The sequence below is a fragment of the Hyperoodon ampullatus genome (assembly GCF_949752795.1).
Source record: "Hyperoodon ampullatus genome assembly, chromosome: 10".
NCBI classification, from domain to species: Eukaryota; Metazoa; Chordata; class Mammalia; order Artiodactyla; family Ziphiidae; genus Hyperoodon; species Hyperoodon ampullatus.
In genome coordinates this window covers 50,704,936-50,727,947 of record NC_136923.1, presented here as the reverse complement: position 1 = coordinate 50,727,947, position 23,012 = coordinate 50,704,936, and the positions used below count along the sequence as shown (strand labels likewise).

The window sequence follows — 23,012 nt, the reverse complement described above, 5'->3', positions numbered from 1 at the left end:
GTTTATAAATAGTCTTAATTCCTGGGTACTTATCCAATGAATAAATTACAGTTTACAAGTTCTGCTTTTCTGGTCACAAAGAGATACTGATTAAGGGGAAAAAATAGAGAATGAGAATCAATGTCAAATAAACCAAATATGCTTCAGTACAGCAATAGAACCAACTACTTAGGCTTAGCTTTGTTCCAGTTTTCCTATCAATTTAAAATATAAAATTTACTTGATGTGTTTTATGGGCCTAATACCTTGCATGCCTTAATTAATATTAAAAACTACAGGAGTTTCAATATTACAAAATACTTAACAAGTGAGATGAGAAATAATCTTAAACGGAATGGAATTACAGGTATTTGGACAGCATATTCCAGAGAAGAGTTAGATACTGATTTGTAGCCACATAGATTTAAACAATCTTTTCCATACATATACATGAAATTGTTAAGTCTTTGGGAATGGAAAGTACATAAAGCCTTTTCATTTTAACATTTATTTTGCAGAGACAGGATGATACTCTTGAAAATGGAGCAGGAAATTATTGATTTCATTGGTGACAACAAGTATGTTAAATTGCAATGCCGGTTAATTAATCTGATGTGTCTTAGTTTGGTATTTGGGTTTAATTATTCATTCTGGAAAGATTTAGGGATAGATAAAACATTATTTCATGTGTTTGCTGACTCATTAAATAGAGATGCTATTGGAGTTAGGAGCTATGTGCTGATGGGAATTGTTGCTTGGACCGTGTGTGCTCCTGCTTGTTAAATTCCTGACAAAATGGCTATAAACAGGGGGCCACTGATTAGCATAGAGTAGCAGTAACAAGAAGCGACCCTTTTCATTTTTATTATAGTTTTTTAATGGGCGCCAGCTGGCTGTAGTCAGTTATGCCTGGAAATAATTGTACTGCTTTCAGTGTCAACCATGTAATGACATATCTCCAGATAGGCATCTGCAGTCCCGTATTATGTCATGTCATTTGTCCTGTGCCTGGCTCTGTTGATAAGGTATCCTGGACCAAAACAGAACACTTCCCAGTGGACATTAAGTTCTCTGTGGTCTGAGAAATGTGCAACTATAAAACAAAAACACTTATTGTAACTTAATCAATACACCTGTAAGTGGAAAATGTGTCTGGAAATGAGGACATCAAGTGATGCCAGAAATGAAATAAGCTTAATGGTTTAGATGAAAAAGAAATGGTTTTGTGTGCATACCTCTAAAATGTACTACAGGCCAGAAACGAATATGCTGATTCTGCTGTTTCTTGTATTCCTTTCCAGTAATCATTATAAAAAGTTTCCTCAGATGTCGTCCTATCAGAGGATGCTTGTCCATCGAGTGGCAGCTTACTTTGGGTTGGATCACAACGTGGATCAAACAGGGAAATCTGTCATCATCAACAAAACCAGCAACACAAGAATGTAAGCCCCACCACTATATTTATTTAGCATTTGCTTTTTCTCTTGTGGATTCATTTATAAGAGCACAGTATAAAATTCAAAGTACATGGCATTTAAAATGTGCAGTGTTATTTATCTCTTGCTCTTATCAACAGTAGTGGCATTTATCTATAGAAGATTATCTGAGGACCAGGAAAGTTGATAAAATTTAGGCCATACTGTGTATTTATTGCCTGATCTTTTACATAACTCGTGAAACACAATTTTCTTCCTTCCATCAGTAATCCCTGTGATTACATGCAAAACATGGAACGTGTTATGTCAAATATACCTCCAATGAAAAATAACAGACATTTTAAAACAATAATGACACACATAGGATAATTGTCCTTTTCTTTGTTTTTCTGGTTTATAGACATCGATCTTACTGTGATTTTTAGAATAACAAAAAATTCAAAACCTGGAGACAAAAGTCCTGCCTCTAAGACCCAATTCTTTTACTTACTAGCTGTGTGACTTGAAACAAGTCATTTAAAATCTGCCACCTCAGTTTTTTCACCTATAAAATGAGAGTTTTTGAGCTGGCTAATATCTGAGTTCTAGATCTAAAAGGAGGTTGCTTGTTTGGTTTTGCTCCTTTCAGTAATTGTTTGCTTCTATCTTAATGACTTTTCATGGTGCCACTGAGTCACCAAAAAGCATAAGATGAGTAGTTATTTGCTTTGGTAATTTGTCACTGTCTCTCTTGAACTCATGTCTCCTTTAAGTACAGCACAAACCACTTTCATAGCAAAAATACACATTAAACTCAAAAACTGTCCCTATATAAAGCATTCTCTTAAGACATCTGTGTATTATAATTTTTTTTTTCACAGTGTTTGGTAAATTGTGTAAACTGCCTGGTTTTTAGGAATGCCGTGTTGGTGAAGGGAACTTTTGTATCAAGCACAGCAGCATGGTTAAAACATTATTTTCTACTCACCGGAGGTTGGAACTTGTTGGGATGGAGATGAGGCTCTTTCTCTGCTCAAGACTCAGTCTGTGTTCAGCAGACTGAGTGTGAAAGTCATAGTGGAGAGAACTCAAACTAGGAGATCTGGGACTGAGGTTGGCTATTATCTCAGGAACACTGAACACTTCACTTCTCTGGGCTTCAAATTACTTATTTATCTGCAGGAGAGTTTGAAATGGATAATGTTTAAAGGCCCTTGGAGCTTCAGAATTCTTGGGTCCTATGGTTGCATTCTACTCTGCTGGCAAAATACATCTTAAAATGTATTAGCTTTCCACTTTATCTGATTGTTGGCACATGGACCTCCTATTCTGAACAGTAGTAGGAGTGAAAGATTACTGTCCTTTAATCCTTTACATCTTCCCTCTCCATCAAATACTCCTGGTTGTTGCTGCTGTTTTTCACTCTCCATTCTGGTTTTTCTTATGACGTTCTGATACTAATGCAGGGACACACTGATTGCAAAATAGGCAAGCAAGTGCCTCTTTCCTTCTAATTTCACCTCTTTCTCTGTAAGGCCATAACAGACACGGAAAAAGCCCATAGGTCAAGTAGATTGGTACAGTTTCAACTAGTAGAGATAGTGCATTTATGTTTAATTCACTGTGATTTTGCAATCGCATCGTCATAAATATTAATACACACGTTTGAGACCTGTTTCCTTGTATGATAGTTTTTGAGAAAATAAACCAGTGTATAAAGGCTCTCGGTAAACTCTGAGTGATGACTCTGAACTTGCTCAGTTTGATGTAGTAGTCGCTACTTATGTATGACTATTTACATTTTAAATTAAGTTAATTAAATTTAAATAAAATTTGAGTGTTAAGATTCAGTTCCTCAGTCAGGCTAGCCACATTTCAAGTGCACCTGTTAGAGCATATATAGAACATTCCCATTTCTTCAGAAAGTTCTATCGGTCAGCTCTTTTCGAAATCCTTATGATTCTTGCAAGTTTCCTTATACCACTAAAGGACATAATTTGTCCCTTAAACCTTTTATTTTCTGCCAATGAGCATCATATTTTCATAATATCAGACTTCTTCCCTTCCAAAAGAGCACTAAATTTTCTTTTTCTTTTTTTTTTTTTTAAATGGCCAGTTTCCAATAGACCCCATGTGTTCATGCCTCCAGGAAGAGCAGGAGAGTTTATGCAGGGTACACTTTTAGGTATTGCTGCTACAACAAAATGCCCAGGCTGCTAGACATTTTGCCTGGTTCCTGCTCTTGATCCTTACCTCTTGATCCTCACTCTGTGAGTCCTAAATAAAAAGAAATGACCGTATGTCATGGACAATCAAGATATTTTCTGAAGAGCCGAGCTTAATAATCTTTCATCCACAGTTGTCAAGGCCTACTGTCCTATTCCAGACGCCTTTCTGACCGTCCTCAATTTGAGTGGCTCTTGCCAGGGTTGAGATGGGGATGGGGGAGGTTAATATCTTTTAGGACAAGAGAAAAGGATGAATTAAATGTCCTTTCACAAATGTCCTTAACAAGTCACATTTCCAGGACCTGAATCACTTTGGGCAGTTTCAGCAAAGGAGAAAGAAATATTGTTCTGTGGGAAATGATACATTTGATGTTTGAAGTCTGTTGCCATGTTCTCATGGAGTTGAAGTCTGAATGGGAACATCTCTTCAAGTTCTAGGTGTCTTGCATTTCTTTGACTCTGAAAATTTCAAGAGTTGTGCCATCAGCACAATTGGCATGTGATGGTCGTGGGAACCGTATTGATTTAGATATATTATTAGATGAAAATGTTTCCATTTCTATAAAGGAGGGAGGCTGAGACGGAAATTCCTCAGATGGTTCCTTGTGGGTTTTGTGTTTTAGGAATACCTTTTCAATGTGTACAGTTTTATGCTATTCTGAAGCAAATACATTACAAATGCATATTTTAAATGGCACTGCAGCTTGGGAGAAATGCAGAAAAACGTGGATGGAAGATATAAAAATGAACTAGAGGGCTGAGGGAGAGAAAACACTTTCTTACTTAACTTTTAATTTTTCTTTTTCAATGACACTGAGCTGGCATATAAGGTGTTCCTGTGGCATGGATGCATATCAGCTAGATATTGGCTGGGATTTATTTCCAGAATCCCTGTTTTTCTAGATTGTCAGCAGTTCAAGTAATGATAGAATGTGACTTGAAAATATTAAGTTTTGCATGGAGAGAAAATAGTTTCACCTGAAGTTCAAAATATTTAAGTCACGACAGCAGACTATGAGGATTATACATACACGTGTGTGTACCACACTCACTTCTAGTATTTTCTCTAATTTCTTCAGATATAATACATCCATCCTTTCATGATGGAAAAAACTTATCTCAGACTTCTCAGTTAGTTAAGTGGTATAATCTCTTATAAGAATATTACCTAATGTTTGTTCAGTTGCACTGGGTACTTTACCTCTTATTTAATGTATATTATTTCATTTAATATTAAAAACATATAACATAAGTCATTAGAGGTTTATTTTACAGAAGAAGAACATTAAGCACAAACTCAAGTTCAATTTTGGACTTACAGAGAAGCAATGCTCAGTGTGGCTGGGATCTAAACCAGTGTGTCTAATGCTGAGAACAATTTTCTTAAATAATCTAACTCTCTTTAAAGCAAAAACATCCAAAACATCTTGGGCAAAATCCTCAAGATCTCCGGGATTGGTTGGGATTTTCAACTCTTAAGTCTTTTGTTGTCTGATAAGAAACAGTGATTGAGGGAGAAGATCTTTTTGAAGATTAACTCAGTGGTATCAATAAATAACAGAGACTTCCTACAAAATGCTAGTTCTTGCCAGATTTTCTGTATTTATCACTGCTACAAGATGTGATATTTGGGGAAAAAAAGATGCAGTATTTGGTAGGGGGTGATAGCCATCCAGTGGAAACTTCCTATACTCCATTTCGATCTGTGTTTTCAAGAATGAAAAAGCTACACTTACGGATAATGTCAGTACAGGAGATAAACATATCCATTGTGTTAATACAAAATTACTGCTCCAGGCAATTCAGTTGTCCAAATGCATGTTTTCATGTCATAGCCACAGGAGCATGGGGTTAAGGATGTAGTAGTCCTGAGAGAGTAGAAAATAAGAATCATGTTCATTTGGGATACGTTCCAAAAAGGTACCTTCTTCTGAGTGAACTGATGCACTTTAGAGACTTCAGCAAAGGAAAGTCACCTTAGCCTGGCACCACTGCATCCTTGTTGATTCTCAGGGCTAGCCAGAGTGAGAACAGGTGAATGTATGTCCTACAGCCATCCAGCACATCTGTTGTTCCACGAATTGGATCTGAATGGCTGGGGATGCCTCTCATTAGAATTGACTGCTTTTTGTTGAAATAACAAAGTTTTTGAGCAGAGGCTCACTATGTGGTTTTTTTTTTTTTTTCAGCTTTTGTTGGGCTCTCTTTCCCCCGTTTATTGCTAGAAATATGTTTCACTCTCTAGCACTTTAAAATTTTTTCTGTTGACATTCTTTGTTAACTGTCAGATTAGGTGGTGACACCAAATGAGCCCCTTGGAAATCTGGGGCAGAGGTACTAGGGTCTGTGCAATTTGGTAGTGCAAGTGATATTTAGAATGTATTTACTCTCATGTTACTTTTTTGATAAGTATTGAGGATTGAGGCTAAAAGATGAACAGTGCTTTTTAAAAAAACATTTAAATGCTACAAATATATGGGTCTATTTTCTTTATGAGAAGCTTTATTCTCCTCTTTGTTTCTCTTTCTGATCTTCACTTTTTCTCTTTGCTTATTTTTCTACATGTTTAGCCCAAAGCAGCTCATTTTTCTCTTATTAGATAACTTTTACCCCCCCCCCCCATTTTCTCCTTCTTGGAGAAAAGATGTATGCTCAGGGTGTATCATTTGGAGACGAGAAACCATCTACTTTCACTAGTATTTTCCAAAGGGCCAAGATCAGTCATAGGCAGAGAAAATCCCACGTGTATCTGAATGTCTTCGCATATGTCAGAGTAACCATTTAACTAGCTCCAGATAATTTTCATGTTAAAATGTTGTCATCTCGGGCTTCCCTGGTGGCGCAGTGGTTGAGAGTCCGCCTGCCGATGCAGGGGGCACGGGTTCGTGCCCTGGTCCGGGAAGATCACACATGCCACGGAGCGGCTGGGCCCGTGAGCCATGGCCGCTGAGCCTGCGCGTCTGGAGCCTGTGCTCCGCAATGGGAGAGGCCACAGCAGTGAGAGGCCCGCGTACCACAAAAAAAAAAAAAAAAAAAAATGTTGTCATCTCTTGAATTTTTTTTTGGCTTTCATATCCACCCACTGTCATTGCCTCCAATCCCCTACTCTAAGAGTGCAAAGTAAGGAAAGGAAATGGCAGATCTACTGCGGAAAGAGGATACAGGCCCCTGCAACCATGAAACAAGAATAGTGGCTCAAAGGCAGAGGTTGGGGGTGACACCTTAAGAGTCCAGTGCTCAAGAGCACAAGGTCCCGATTCCTGAGAAGTGTGGACATGGGTATTGGCCTGGAGTGATGAGCAGAGTATAGTGACTGTGGTAGTTTGCTTGTTTGTTGCAGAAAGGATGATTCACTGAGCTGGCTATTAGGTAAATCACAAGAACTGTGAAACTTGTTCTGGTGCTAAACAAAGCCTCTCTCTAAGTGAAGCAGTTGAGCCCAGTTGACTTTGCTAAGAATCCCTGAGGTGATGGATGATGACTGCCCTCTGAAAAGGACTGGGGGACTGCCCCCTTCTCAGGGGGCAGACCAGAGAGGAGTGGCCAGCAGCACAGCAGGGTCAGTGGACATCTGTGCTGCTTAGTTTCCTGAAGGGACTCAGGTTGAAGATGGGAGTCATCAGTTCTTGACCCTTAAGCACTCACTCCCTGCAGGTGATGAAGTGCATTTATACCAGAACAAACAAAAAAACCCCATACTTTTCCTCCCACATCTATTGTATTTCTTTTCCTTTGTCTCGGAATGTGAGTGGCACCAGGAATAAACTGAACAGCATCCTGGTATGATGCTTGCTTACTAATCCTCTGAAGAGGACTAAGCATCACTTTCTTCAAGTGCCTCTTGGAAATCTGTGAGCGGTTGGTTGGCATCCTGTCATTTCTAAACAGGACACATTTACTCTGCACTTTTTATAGGAATAGCATTGAAAAATCATCTGACTTAAAGCCAAAGGTCAGAAACTTATCTAAGAATCACATTACTCTCAGGAAAACTGTGGGATTTTATTTACTGAACAGACAACCTAGTTCTTTAAACAATAGTCCAGCTCAAAGTTAAGACATTTTTTTATTAACATTGGTCAAATTCTGCATCATGTCTCTCAAAATATATTTTCTCATATTATTATTCTCAAATACCTCAGAGAACATGTGTCTATAGATAGACAGACATATATTGTGAGGAGAGAAAATAAGTGTGCTGTGTTCCTTTCACAACTTGAAATTATTTATGGGCCTTTGAGTGTTGAACATATAATTTACTGTTTAATTTTGGAATCGAAACATGCACGTACCTTCTATAATGTTAATATCCTTAATATAACTTTTCTTAAAAAGAGCTTTCCCATGCAGTAATAATACTTTCCAAATATCTGTATATCTATCTATCTATCTGTCTAGCTCGCAACATTCTAGGTAGATAAAGCTAGACTGTTTTGCAGAAGAGAAAACTGAGGTTCATGTCTTGATCTTACCTGGTCATTTTACAGAAGATCAAGACTGAAATCCACGGCTACTGCCACTCAGCCATGACTGAGGTTTACGTGGTGTGTAAGTGCAAGCCTGTGTGTATAAATGTATAAAGATGTTATCTGTATCATACAGTTTGGGACAGTTTAGAGGGAGGTTCACTATACATATAAATACTACATATAGTCTTTTCCTATATGTAGAGTAGTTTGGAGGGAACCAGATTACGGTGATTTGGTTCCTTCCATCAACACCTTGGCCTCCTGTAGGGAGCAGAATTAGGCCCAGTTTCTGCAGACTCCCTTTGTTGCTTCTAGATCCACCTTTAGTAGGAGCAGTCATGTTAGCACTCTCCCTGGGGGAAGTTGTAGGGCATACTTGAAGGCCAGAGCCTGGTTGTGTACAATGAATCTTCTTGGTGTATTTTCTGTGTCTTATTAATCTTAAGATTTCTAGAGAACAAATGTATGGACACCAAGGGGGGAAAGTGGTGGGGGAGGGTGGTGGTGGTGGGATGAATTGGGAGATTGGGATTGACATATACACACTAATATGTATAAAATAGATAACTAATAAGAACCTGCTGTATAAAAAATAAATAAAATTCAAAAATTCAAAGAATAAAAATAAAAATGGTCAATAGAATGAACTGAAATTTCAACAAAGAACATATACAAATGACCAAAAAAAAAAAAAAAAGATTTCTGCTAGTGGAGAGGCCATGAGTGTGTCACCATGACTTCAGGAAAGATGAAATTGGGGCATAGAGTAGAAAGAGAAGTTGTAGTCTGTTGGTTGAAGATGTTTGGTTTCCACACTTAAATGCTAGAATGCTGAATTTGTAAGACGCAGTCTCATTTAAAAGAGAATAAAATGGTATAAAATGACAAGGTGGAAGTGGAAATCATGAAATATGTAAAGAACATAGGACTTTCTTTTTTAAATAAGAGATATCAGTTGTCAGTATCGTAATTGAATATTTCCATGTGTTAAGGGAACAGGGCCACTTAGACTTCTGTAATATGTTTGACTATTAAAATATTTTTGACGAATGTCTTTGACATCAAAATATTTCACCCTGTTGTGCACAGCAACCTTTCATGCATATTGATGACCATCTTTCCATTATTCAGTATAAAATTCAAAGATGTCCCTTTGTGCTCCTCTGCATTTAGCAGAATTGAATTCTTCATTTGTGCGTATGTGAGGGGGAGGGATTAAACTGAACTATTTGGACGAGAAGTAATACATTTGGTTTCAAGAAATGGAAACCAAATGGCAGTGAGAGTAAACCACTGAAAATACTTCTAGATCAAAAAGTTTTTAAAAAATAATAAAGCATCCTCATCTTTTTTTAAGGTTCAGGTGAAAGAAATCTAACTAAAATTGGAATCAGTTGACTAGAAGATAGAGTTTGATGGTCTTACACAGTATTTCACTCAGCCATACTGCCTGTCAATTCATGAGCTCTGTCTAAAAAGGAACAATGAAGAGTTAGTTCTAACTTTTGAAAGGCTTGACTGGGGATGCCAAGACAGACTGGAAATGCCAGTACTGCTTACCACACATGCTCAATGAGTGTCACAGTAGACACCTGCTATGAATTGTGGGAAAACACTTTTTTTTAAAACTTAAGAAGAGGAAACTATTTTTTTTTTAATCAAGAAGAAACATTAGGAACTTCCCTGGTGGCGCAGTGGTTAAGAACCTGCCTGCCAATGCAGGGAACACAAGTTCAATCCCTGGTCTGGGAAGATCCCACACACCACGGAGCAACTAAGCCCGTGCACCACAACTACTGAGCCTGCACTCTAGAGCCTGCGAGCCACGACTACTGAGCCCATGCACCACAGCTACTGAGCCTGTGCTCGAGAGCCCGTGAGCCACAACCACTGAGCGCACGTGCCACAACTACTGAAGCCCGCACGCCTAGAGCCTGTGCTCTGCAACAAGAGAAGCCACCACAATGAGGAACCCATGCACCACAAGGAAGAGTAGCCTCCGCTTGCCACAACTAGAGAAAGCCTGCACACAGCAATGAAGACCCAACACAGCCAAAAATAAATAAATTTTGAAAAAAAAGAAACATTAAATTTGTTTTCTCTGCTTTTTGATAATGATAAAGAGACAGCTAAAAATAATAACTCATGGACTGAAATGTTCCAGGAAAAAAAAATGTAGGCATGTATAATGCGTGGCCATGAGATACATAGTAAACTCTAGTTATCATTAATTTAATAAATACCTTGACCTTTTGAAGCCTTGAGGAGTTTTTCTTAGAGTTACATCCTCATCTTGATACATTAAAAATAATTCATTACCATTTTAAATAAAGGTCCATGATATATTACTTTAGTTCCATTCATTTTATGGCTAGGAAAAAATATTGCTATAATGTTAAATTAGTGGTAAAAAGGATTTTTAAAAGTGCTAATATAATGGTGCATTACCAGTAATTTTTAGTGTAATCACATATAATACTTCAGTAATAAACTATAGTCTGCATGAGTTTAAACCTAAAATTACTCCTTACCTCTAGGTAATTCTCTATAAAATCAACCTGGAAAAATCTTATTAGGTTTATTTTATTCCTTTTATGCAAACTTCAAATGGTTACTTTCTAACCTTTCAAAATATTTTTGGAAAATCAAGAAGGGATTAGTAATTTGGACTTTTAGTTTCTAATGTTTGGAAACAAATTTAAACAAAATACTTGAAAAGCAGTCATGCAAGATGCAGTTTGCATAATTTATATCAGAGTAACAAATATTGTTGTTCTAAATAATATTTACATTATTGATTCAAACAAGCTCCTTTGACTACTCTTGCTTATGTGATGGATGTATTTTTCCTGCTATGAAAAAAAAAATCAGCACTATGAAGAAACACAGATGACATTTCAAAAATAATGGTTGAATAGCTCTCTCGTGACTATAATGACATTTTAACTCAGAAGTTCCCAAACTAGAAAAGCTAAAATTCCCATGTCCACCTCTTTTCCCAAGATATCCTCAAATGTGAAAAGCTTTTCTTTAATAACACAATTGACTTGAAGCCAAACATAAATCTGATTTTTAAAGATGCTCCTAATGGTCTAAATTTTTTTTAAGATTTATTTATTATTTATTTATTTATTTTACTTTATTTCTGGCTGCATCGGGTCTTAGTTGTGGCACGTGGGATCTTTCGTTGCGGCACGAGGACCTCTCCCTAGTTGTGGCAGGCGGGTTTTCTCTCGTTTTGGCGGGCAGGCTCCAGGGTACGTGGGCTCTGCAGTTGTGGCACGCAGATTCCAGAGCGTGTGGGCTCTGTAGTTTGCAGCACACAGGCTCTAGTTGAGCCGCGGGAGCTCAGTAGTTGTGGCGCGCGGGTTTAGTTGCCCCACGGCATGTTGGATCTTAGTTCCCAGACCAGGGATCAAATCCGCGTCCCCTGCATCGTAAGGCGGATTCTGGACCACCAGGGAAGTCCCTCTAAATTTGAATTTATGCTCCTACTAACCAAACTCTCTCCTATTCTGTTTTATAATTTAAACATTTGTGACTGTATATCTTACTCAGTGATTCTTTGATCTGTCCCTGAGTTACTGTGATTTATATACAGCTGTGCTAAATTTTCATTCATTCATACATTGAGTCATTTATTCATCCAACCAAATGCCTCCCATATGCCAGGCACGGTTCTAGGCACTAAGGATTCAGTTTTTAAAAAGCAAGGTCCCTGCCCACATGGAACTTGCATTCCATCTCTGGTTACTAGGCTGAAATCTCACTCTAAATGATTTTCTGCCTAAAGAAGAATTTAGCCTGAAGCAAATTCACCTTGTACTCATGAATCCAAAAGTTCACATTCTTAGACCATTTCATTTCTAAATGAACATTTATAGATGATTAACAACAAATAAAAGAAATATATCTGTATATTTAACAGTCAGCAAATCATTTCATTGACTAGAGTTTATCAGGTTTACAGAGCTTGGGGCTATTAGAAGAGGCTTAATTAGCATCGATACTATCAGCATTTGTACTTAAGTTAATATCCTAATTTTACATGCTACATAAAAAACAATACAACAACATCTAAGTGTTTGAAAATGTTAGGAAGCTTTAAAAAAGCTTTTTTTAAAAAAAATTTGGATATCACTGGATTGTACACCTGTAACTTATATAATATTGTACATTAACTATACGTCAATTAAGAAGAAAGAAAAAAAAACAATATAACATCTAACTGGTTGAAAATGTTGGGAAGCTTTTAAAAAGCTCCTTAAAAAAAAGAAAAAGAAAAAAGAAAAGCTCCTGGAGAATTTTTCTCATTTACAGTGACCTGTAGCTATTCACGCTAGTATTGTCAGACTTTATATTGTAATAAGTAATTGAAGTGACCTGTGACTGTGCTCCACCAAAATATATTTAATTTCTATACTGTAGATGACCTCTTCATTATAAAGTGCAAATTTACTCTGTTCTGATGTTAAAATGTCACATTCTCACTTCCAAATTGCTATATTTTATTACATCTTAATTTTGGTGGAAAACGTTTACATTGATATTGAAGATGATATGATGCAGATTTTTTTTTCTTTATCCTGAGGTGTTAAAGCCCTCCAGCCCTCTGAGTACAACAGAAGCAGAGAGAGACTGAATCACTTCTCTGCAAGGATGTGAATAGGCTGTTTGATGCCTGTGGCTTAGTGGGTGAATCTATAAACTGGAGTCAAAAGATTTAGCGAGGGATGGTTTCTTTATCTGTAAAAGAGGCAAAAAATATTTGCTTTTCCTACATCAAAGTTTTTTTGCAAGGATTGAGTAAGATAATGATATCACTTTGCAGAAATTATATACAATTCTAGAAGCTATAACTGGTATTATTTCAGTTTTCTGGTTTTGTCTGCTCCCAATTATTATTATACTTTATGTATGTGCGTTTAAGGAAACAATGCTTCTCATCAAGATTTGAATTATACAGTTAAGCTGCTCCTTTGTTTTCAAAGTGCTGTTTGCTTATTTTGGAGCTAATGATGAGATTCCCTTAATTACTGGTCACCTTAAATGCTGGTCATATTAAACAACAGATGCTGTGACATGGCTTCCCAATGACTGGATACATACTGAACCCAGGGGACTTCAGAGTAATACATCAGACATGAGAGACACTTTAATGACAGCCGTAAATTACAACTGCTTCTAAACTGGGGAATGAACATTTTAGCACTTCCTCTGGGATGAACCCAAGCCCAAGTCATTCATTGAGTTCTTTGGTGTGCAGTGATGCCTGTGGGAAATTAACAGGGAAGTGGAGCCCTTTCCTGTAATAATACAAAATGATTAAGAGAACCTTAAAAAAATCAATAGACTAATCAATAGTGTATAACTGCTTGGAGCATTTTCCCCATGGTAATCAGACATTAAGTTGTTTAAACTAAATATCTCCAGTTTCCCCTATTACTGAACTGATTTATAAGACATGGTCAAGGATGTCAGAGTCTACTGGAGCCAGATTGCAGAGCATTTGTCATTAAAGAAAGATGGAAGTAATTCGTAGATGGTTCTCTCTCACTATAGATTCAGAAGGCTCTTGAAAGGGAAGATATAATAGGAAGATATAATAGAAAGTGTTCTCCTAGTTTCCAGACATTGGTGAATTAATGTGGTAATCCCATATTCTAAGCATGTATAGTTGCTTGAGAATATAGGTGGGGATTTGATTGAATTCAGGAGTGATGGAGGTCAAGATAACTACAGAAAGCATCTATACACTATATATTTTCAGGCCTTTAAAATTTTTTTTTAACTTCAGCCATGGTGAACAGCATGCAGCAAACAAGACTCCGAATTCCAAACAACCAAAGGTATTCAAACAACACCTGTGAAGTGACATATTATTACCTACCTGTATATTGCCAGCAGTTCTAGTATCAAAACCACGTGTACACTTTTTTTTAAAGTTCAATGCCACTGTTCGGGGGGTGGGGCGGGAAACACTAAGAAATAACTTTAAACAGGGGGAAAAACTTTTTTTATTGATATGTTTTACTTTGCTGGCAGACCAGAGCAAAGGTTTTGTGAACATTTAAAAGATGAAAAAGGTGAAGAATCCCAGAAGCGGTTTATCTTGAAGCGAGATAACTCTAGTATTGATAAAGAAGACACTCAGGTTGGTTCTCAAGTTTGAGAGTGGCTGACGTTGTTGTTTTTGAAGGTGGGCTGCCTGATGTTCTTGTCATTCTGTTGTCCCCGCTCCCCCTCCCAAATCTCCCCTGCCTCTGAAACGACTGTCCCCCCTCAACCTCCTGCCCGCCTCCCCGCTGCCTCCCTCTTTGGCATTCAATGGATAGCAAAACACCATATCCTGGTTGCTTCAGCGATGGCTCTGTGTTGGGCTGCATGGGTGGTGCTTGACGCAGGCTCTGCTGCATGTCTTGGGGGGTTGGGATGCCGCAGGCTCCGAGCTGATGGGAAGAGCTTTGTCAGTTGCATTTCCAGGTGTCTGTGTAACTCTGGCAGTCGTTCCCCTCCCTACAGCTTTATCCTTCCGTTGTGCACACATTGAGCTGGATTGTCAATACGGACCGCTGATCAACTGATGTAGCTGTAAACAACAAACCTTGTTATGGTGAGGCCAGGTGGATTTTGCAAACTCTCCTAAAATAAGTCTTCACAACAAAGAATTGAGTTCAGGTTTTAGTCCCCCACCCCTTCCCCTTCCCATGTTTTATCGTCCATGTCAGTTGTCTGCTTGTTTTGCACGAACTGGAGCAAAACTTCCTCCTTACGTGTTTTTTGCTTGTGACAAAACATTACATTGTTCTAGAGTAGCCTTACTCATGGGACCTCAACAAGGCTAGAGAGACTTTTCTATGGATGGGCGGATGGAGGGGGTGGGATCCAGGGTGATGAAGAAGAAAACTAAGTAAATGGCAAAAGAAAACAAAATTTTAATGATAAGAGGAACAGTAGAAAGTCATATAAATGTCATTACAGTTACCCTTTATGTCTCTGACAATCAAATAGATTTGTTTTTTTTGGCAATGACTTTGCTTTAGAATGCTGAAAGGTAAGACAATCTGCGTCTCACTCAAGTTATTATTTTAATTACCCACAGTGAGTCACCGTGAGCCAGTGTGTGCATCTCTGACGCACTTTTTAAAAAAAAAAAAAAACCCGTTCGTCATTTGTATCTCGTTTCCTGCCACCACCGTCAAACCACACCATGGCTCGAGTTGACTCTGGAACATGTGCCCGTGTCCTGTACTTAGTGGGTGTTTGTTGAATGGATGGATGGACGTGGTTAGTGCAGGGCGTTTGGGGAGGAATGGCAGGAATGAGATGGGAGGGCAGTAGAGACACAGGAAGTGGCTCAGAGGGAAGAACAGCAGTCCTCATGCTGGGTTCTTTGAATTGTTAGATTTCTTGACATTGACCTTAATCAGCAGACAAGCTTTTTGAATTTAGTTCCTCTTTTTATCCCAGACGCAATTCACAGAATAAGTCACTGAGTGAATAAAAATACAAGTTAGGATGCAGAGAAATAGCATCCACATCTTCCATTCTGCCTGTTCCCTTCTTTACCGCCTTGCTCTGTTTCTCCGGTCCCCAAGTTTTCAAAGGCATTTTTTCTCTTAGCCGTCTTGAACTAGTCACTTCCTCTTTTCTCACCACCATTCTGCCTCCTTTTGGGGAGTCAAAATCACACAGGTTTGCTAAGGAGACAGAGCGCATGACTCATGACCCATCACGTAGCCAACTGACTGAATACCTGAGGCACATTCAGGAACTTACACTCCAGAAACTCCCATGCTACTTGCATCCAGCAAGGGAGCAAGCAGGAGTAACAAGCATCCCCTGCCGCCATTGCATGGCACACACACCACACACGTACCCCACCACGGCTTCCTTAGGGACCAGAGGGAGTAAGACTTTTCACGCCCCATTTGCTTAAGTGAACATTTATTATTCTCAGCTGAAAGTTTTTCTTAACTGCAGATTTCCAACAGCTCAACTTGGATAACCCTCCTGATTTCTTTTTTCTGTTCAGCAAAACAGAATGCATCCATTTAGAGATGACAGACGAAGTAAATCAATTGAAGAGAGAGAAGAGGAATATCAGAGAGTGAGGGAGAGAATATTTGCACACGATGTGAGTAGTTGTTTTCATTGCCTCTTGAGTGCGGTCCTTCCGTCAGCAGCAAGGCAGCCTCGTTCCCCAGACAGGGAGCTGGCAGGGTCGAGGGAAGCTGGAGGCAGGGAACAAACCGAAGGGCAGCAAACTAGAGGTGTTTCTGGAAGAGGACCTGCTTCAGGGAAGTGATGGAGGAGGGGCCGAGGGTTTGCATGTGTTCTCTAGGGTATGACCTGTGGGGAAATAGAGATACCATTTTGGTCAATGAAACAGTCCGTAAGTACAGAGAGAGGTTGCCAGATTTGCAGAAATCCCTTCACGTTCATATTAGCCAGCAGATACCACACGGTTGTCTTTTTAAGACCAACATTGTACACAGGAAAGAATTACAGAAAAGAAAGAAGAGTCGTTGATCCTACACACACACACACACACACACACACACAGAATTTTCTGCAATCTTAGCAAGTATGGACATTTTAGTATATCAAAGTTAAATAGTGATATTCATCCCCCCCACCCCATTTTCAGATCAAATTAGTTCTGTGAAAAATTTTCAAGGGTATAGTCAGAAAACAATTTCTATTGTTCAAATCCCAAAGAAGATGTGGTTGGGTTTTTTTTTTTTTATCCTTTTCCTCAGTGTGGCCAAAATTAAATGCAATTAAATTAAATACAAATTAAAAGGTTTTAAAAAACTGGATTTAAATGCAATGAAATGAAAAGGACAAGCTATTGCCATAGGTTTTCCCTTCCATGAACTCATCTGGCACCCTCCTAAAATGCTGTGGCCTCTTCCCTCTGCAGAGGTACAGCCATGAGCACCTTTGTGTAGACTCTCTGCTGCCAACACCTCTGACGTTCTAAGTCAGGTGGAGCGTCTGACCTCCTGTGTGATTTGCTCCTGGAGGTTCTTACAAAGCCAGCCTAGCATGGAGGGGGACTGCTCTCCCTCGAGGTGTTAAGCCCAAGCCAGTCTCCCTGATCTCTAGATCCTCTATGCCTTTCTTAAAACACAATTTTCAGTTGAATAATCTGGCCCAGAGCTTGGGAATTAGAGGAGTGTGAGAGAAGGAGATGGAGGTAGCCATAGTTGGCTGATGTCCAGGTACAATTCTAGAAGATTCTAGAAAATTCTTTTATCATGGTCAGAATTATTGAGGGTGCATAGGACAGCAAGACACATGGTAGACCTTTCCTTATGTTTGCTGGATACAAGAATGCAGTAATGAGAGGATCTTTTCTAGTCATGATACTATAATGATGCCAACTGTGGACTGGAGGTAGAATGTTCCTGTCTGATGACCTTCAAGAAGAGAAATATTTCTGAAGGCTAGTTTATTTTCTATTTTCTCTCTCTCTTTCTCTCTCTCTCTTACACACACACACACACACACACACACACACACACACACATTTTCCCTCTTAGTCTGGTTCTGGCAAGTCATATAGTTTATGAATGAGTTGTTACATTGATAAACAAATACTTATCACCCACATAATATACAAGCAACATTATTCTTTTTTTTTTCTTGCCAAAGCTGTGCCACATTGCCAGACACTCAAGAGCCAGGTGACAGTAAGTAACGTCACTGATGCATGCCTATGATGGGGGTGACACTTGCCCTGCTGTACTTCATTTGTGTATTCTCGTGTCCATAGGGAGGTCGTCGAAGGGAGAAGGGGTCAGTGTGACTCCCTTTACACATTGCATTTCCTCACATCCATCTTAAGGAGATTATTCGTAAGCGACCTGGGTTCCAGGCTAAAGATTGGAGGCAAGGGTTCCTGTTTAAAGCCTCTATGGCCACATGCTGTATTAACTTTTTTTAACAAGTAAAAGCAGACTTAAATGTGAGAAAGCTTAAATGCAAAGCTATTGTCATAGCCTTTTTATTCCATGAAATCAGTCAGCAGCCTTCTCTACAGTGCTGTGGCTGCTTCTCCCTATGGGAGTGGAGGCATGAGCTCCTTTGATAGGCTCTCACACCTGGTGACCAGCACTTCTGGCTTTACTGATTCAGGTGGGAAACTGCTTGTTTCTGACACTGCTTTTCACTTGATCTCCTAGGGCAGTAGTTTTTTAATCGGCATGCTGTACCCAGAGCGTACTCGTAAAGGGCTTCAGAGATCAAATAAAATCCCTGATATTACCTGCAAAATATTATGTTTGTGAGCATATGTGCATTTTTCTAAGGATAAGCTCTCTAGTGTTTATCATATTCTTATAAGTTTTCATGATGCTTAAATGAGCCACTAAGAGCCACTTTCCTAGAGGGAAAACAAAATGTCTTTCTCCCTAGTCTGATAGCTCTTATAGAGAAAATGCAGTCATACCACTGGTGTTCTCTGTTTTAGCTATTAATATCCCCAAATTTGGCAGCTTAAAAAACAAACAAACAAAAATCTACTTCTCTCACAGTTTCCATGGGTCAGGAGTCTGGGAGCGGCTTAGCTGAGTGATTCTGACTCAAGGCTTTTCATGAGGTTACAGTCAAGCTGTCAGCTAGGGCTGTACTCACCTGAAGGCTTGGTGAAGTGGTTATGTGCTTCCAAATTCACTCGAGTATCACCAGGCCTTAGTTCTTTGCTGGCTGTAAGCTGGAGATCTCAGTTCCCACATAGTGATGTGGGCTTCTCCATAGACTGACAGGTGTCTTCAGAGTGGCAACTAGCTTCCCCCAGAGCAAGTGATCTGAGAGGGAAAGAAAGAATCCCAATTGGAAGCCACAGTCATTTATAACCTGATCCTGGAAGTGACCTACCTTCCCTTCTTCTGTATTCTCTTGACACACAGACCAGCCCTGGTGCATGTGGGAGGTGCCACACAAGGCAGGGGTCACTGGGCGCCACCCTGTATTAACAGGATAACACAAACTCAAGGACATAACAGCAGTATGAACTTTCTCGAATATATATAGTAACATAAAGACAGGACCCTTTAGGGGACCTTCACCTATTCAATTCCAGATTCCCAGATGATCATTACTGCTGCCCAAATTGTCGAGGTTCACAACATAATAATTAAAGTATATTAACTCAGTTGTAAAACAAATGCAAAGAATCCAGCATAAGGAAATTAAGTTACAGGCATCTAATCTTTTTTTTTAGCTGGTCTTTAATTTAGCATCTTCATAATTTAAAAACAGAGATAATATAATCAGCTTCCTTTGCCAATTATTAAGCAGTGGCGTAGTTCAAACAGGTTCAAATATCGATATACTTAAGTAGGATTTTTTTTTTTCTACTTGAAGTTACAATAGAGATTTATAGAAAAATACTTCCTGGTATTTACGCTTTAGCAAAATCCAGTTTTTTTTTTTAAATTAGAAGGGTTCTTGAATATTTTACAAATGTATCTTGGTTTCTAAGGGTGTGTGTGTGTGTCTGTGCGCGTGCTTTTGTACATAGGTGCACAATCAATATATGCAGATTACTTCAGGGTTTTCTAGAAAAAGTTTTTCAAATTTAGTTTGAGAATTTTGGTATCTTGAAATAAGACCAATTTATCTATTATTTGGGAACTAAAATGTTGTTATTTAGAGCACACAACAATTTAGTTATCAAATAATAAATAAATGTACTTTTGTAGTCAGAAATACTTGAAATATAGCTCTTGTTTCCTTTGGCAAGAATTTCAGCTTGTTTTATGATTAATCCTATGCAATGTTGTTCCTTTTAGGAAGGTTAAGTTGATAAAGCAATATATTTGAGAGAGACCTGTTTTGCCTGTAGGGTGATTTCTGAAGGGTATTTATGTATAAATAGGGATTTGGGGAGGACCTAATCTTTGGTCTCCTTTGCATGTGCTGGGATTCTTCAGAGAGAGCTGATGATGAGGGTGTGAGGCACCACCTGGCTTGGGGGTGGCATGTGGAAGAGAATTCTGTAAACCATCGGCAAAAACGTTTTCCTCCTTTAAAAAAAAAGACCTTTATTTACATCTGAGGATGCATATACCTGACAGCTCTGAATGCTGGGCTTAATTACTGTGACAATTTTATCTTTCTCTGCTATTAAAATTTGTAAGTTATTAATGCTACTTTACACACACACACACACACACACACACACACACACACACACATATTTTCATCAGTTACTGAATCGTAGCCCATAACTGTCTCTTGTCTTATTTATGAAAATGTGGTAGATGGATGATGAGATGATTTTTTAGGACCTTTCCACAAAAATCAGGCAGATGCTGTGGAGGTAGGTTTTGGGGAACATCATCTTTGACTTGCAAGTAACTTATTTTTTAATTCAAAGAGTTTTGGGCTGCTTCTCTTTCCCCCAAATGCTATAGATTAATAAGTCTGAAGAGGTCAGCATGTCTTTGATCAACTCCTTCAAAGAAGTAATTGAGTCTCAGTTATTCAGTACCAACCAGAACATCCTAAATGTAATTGACCTCTTTTCAACCTCAACAGATGAGAAATAACAAAGTATTAAATTCATCATGGATATCTGACACAATCTCACTTTTTTCACATACCAGGACTTGGCTCAAACTTGACTCAAACCGGTAGGGAAACCAAACTAAAGGAAATAAAGACAATGGGATATTTAGCTTACTTTAAAGAGATCCTCATAGGAATAATGTCAAGGGCACATCATCTGTATTTGTTTCCTTTTATAAAATTAAATGTCAAATTTTTTTAAAAATATTTTTCTGAAAAGCTTTTTTCTTAGTTGGCTGTTTTTGCCTTTTGTTTAATAAAATTTTTGCACACTTGATCTTCGGGATGCATGTTAAATGCACAGAGGTTAAAACAGAAATGGTTCTAGAGATGCCCCCATTAAAATGCTCAGGCCACTGAGAAAAACATTTATGCCCAATCTAGCCCTTTGGCTTAGTGGAAGGAAATGACTTCTCCAGTAAAATGTAGAAAGAAACCAATATCCTGCTGGCATCTCTGAGCAGTGGTTACATTAGCAGCATTTTTAATTCAAAAATTCGATATTGAAAGGTCATTATTATTTCTTTAGTTTTATTTTATCTTAAAATCGACCTATTAAGTCTCTATTTATCCCTTTAGCCAGGTGACTTATTCATCATTTAGAAAATCCACACGTATAATATGGTGTCTATATTTACATTTACAAACTTAGTACTTTGAACATGGTTTTATATTAGTTCCTAAACACAGTCGTATTTTAGGACTGTTGCACCATATTTTGTTTAGACTTCTGTTTCTCTGTTTGCTAAAATTTAATTTGATCTACCTTTCCCGAGCACATAATGATAATGGAATTTTATCTTCCCTAAGTTGTATATTAAACCCAAGATAGCAGAGAAATGTGTGCTAGGGAATGCAAGCTAAGAAGAAAGTCACTGGGTTTTTTGTGTGAAAAACTAAGATATATTAGATGGAGCTTGATATTCTTTCCCGATTAACTTCATTTTATTCTCACTTGTTTTCTGAGCACCCCGCTGCCCCTGCCAACTCCCCGCCAAGATTGTTTGATAGCATCTCTTCAGTTTGAGAGTCTTGCAGGTCATCTGTTTATGTTGTGAGAGTTTATCGTTGCCAGGTCATAATTTCAGGATTGTGGCTTTACAGATCTCCCATCCTCAGGTGGATCGTGCCAAATTTGCACGCTCTGCCTTGATCTGAACTTGTCCTTTTGGCTCCTGACGGCGGCTGCATCTCGGCAGCCCTAGAGGAAACCACTAGCTCAGAACCTGATGCTCACAGGTTTCTCCAGCAGTTTCATTCACAACATCTCTCTTCTGACCTTGGCGCTACACAGGCTAAATCTGTTTGAAACCTGGAGACACCATGACGGAAAAGAGCTGCATGAGAATGGTTTACACTTCTAACTCTAACCGGTTTTTTTCCTTTTTTTAATTTCCATGTTTTCTGAAAATGGTACATATTTTTCTTAATTCTTTTCCTCTTGGAGGGGAAAAGTAGTCTGAAAAGCAGGCAAGGATTTGGGCCCCCTCAGCATATCCAGAACATCTGATACAATGCTTTTTTTATTTTTCAGTCAGTTTGCTCCCAGGAAAGCCTTTTTGTGGAAAACAGGTAAAATGAAATTTGCTTTTTCATGTCTTTAGAGGAACAAAGTCTGTCATGTGTCTTGTTTTTCATAGATATACATATGCCATATATAAGTGTGTGCTTGAATATATGTATAAATAAATACATATATCTATGTGTACACACGTATATATGCACACATATATGTTATTTAGCATGTCTAAAAGCTATTTAACTTGGGGGAAAAATTCCCTCCGTTACTTCCAAACATAAGTTTCAACAGTTTCCTCATTTAAAGTCTCAACTTCTGGTCCTTCCAAAGGTATAATCCTGTTGCCTTCCTCAGGCATTAAAAAGTATAAATGTTGGGCTTCTCTGGTGGCGCAGTGGTTGAGAGTCCGCCTGCCGATGCAGGGGACACGGGTTCGTGCCCCGGTCCGGGAAGATCCCACATGCCGCGGAGCGGCTGGGCCCGTGAGCCATGGCCGCTGAGCCTGCGCGTCCGGAGCCTGTGCTCCGCAACGGGAGAGGCCACAACAGTGAGAGGCCCGCGTACCAAAAAAAAAAAAAAAAAAGTATAAATGTTGAGACAGGAACTTGCAGTTTCATTGGCTTATTGAATAGGCTGCTAAAAGTACTTGTGTATTTGGTGTTATTGGCCACTTCCTGTGCCCTATCGTTATATGTAGCTACACAGATGATAATTTGAATAGTGTTGTTTTATATTTCTCATTCTAAATAATCTATCAGTCTTCATAAAAGGCTGAACTTAGAAAACTTATCTAAACCAATCTAGATTTATCAGTGTACCTGGC

The 23,012-nt window shown here is 38.7% G+C and overlaps 1 protein-coding gene across 20 annotated transcripts in view; it reads left to right on the top strand.

The window, feature by feature from the left end:
• The window catches only part of ARPP21 (cAMP regulated phosphoprotein 21), a gene marked incomplete at both ends in the record, with an annotated part of 117,030 nt that overhangs the window by 8,217 nt on the left and 85,801 nt on the right, over nt 1–23,012 (top strand). For 8 of the 20 annotated variants that reach the window (XM_079713128.1, XM_079713126.1, XM_079713125.1 and 5 more), the window contains 5 exons: nt 498–557; nt 1,281–1,421; nt 14,137–14,245; nt 16,127–16,228; nt 22,205–22,242. In XM_079713128.1, coding sequence (XP_079569254.1) covers nt 498–557; nt 1,281–1,421; nt 14,137–14,245; nt 16,127–16,228; nt 22,205–22,242 — 450 coding nt within the window. The remainder of the gene's footprint in view (nt 1–497; nt 558–1,280; nt 1,422–14,136; nt 14,246–16,126; nt 16,229–22,204; nt 22,243–23,012) is intronic. The other 12 variants (XM_079713117.1, XM_079713115.1, XM_079713119.1 and 9 more) reach the window with 4 other exon arrangements.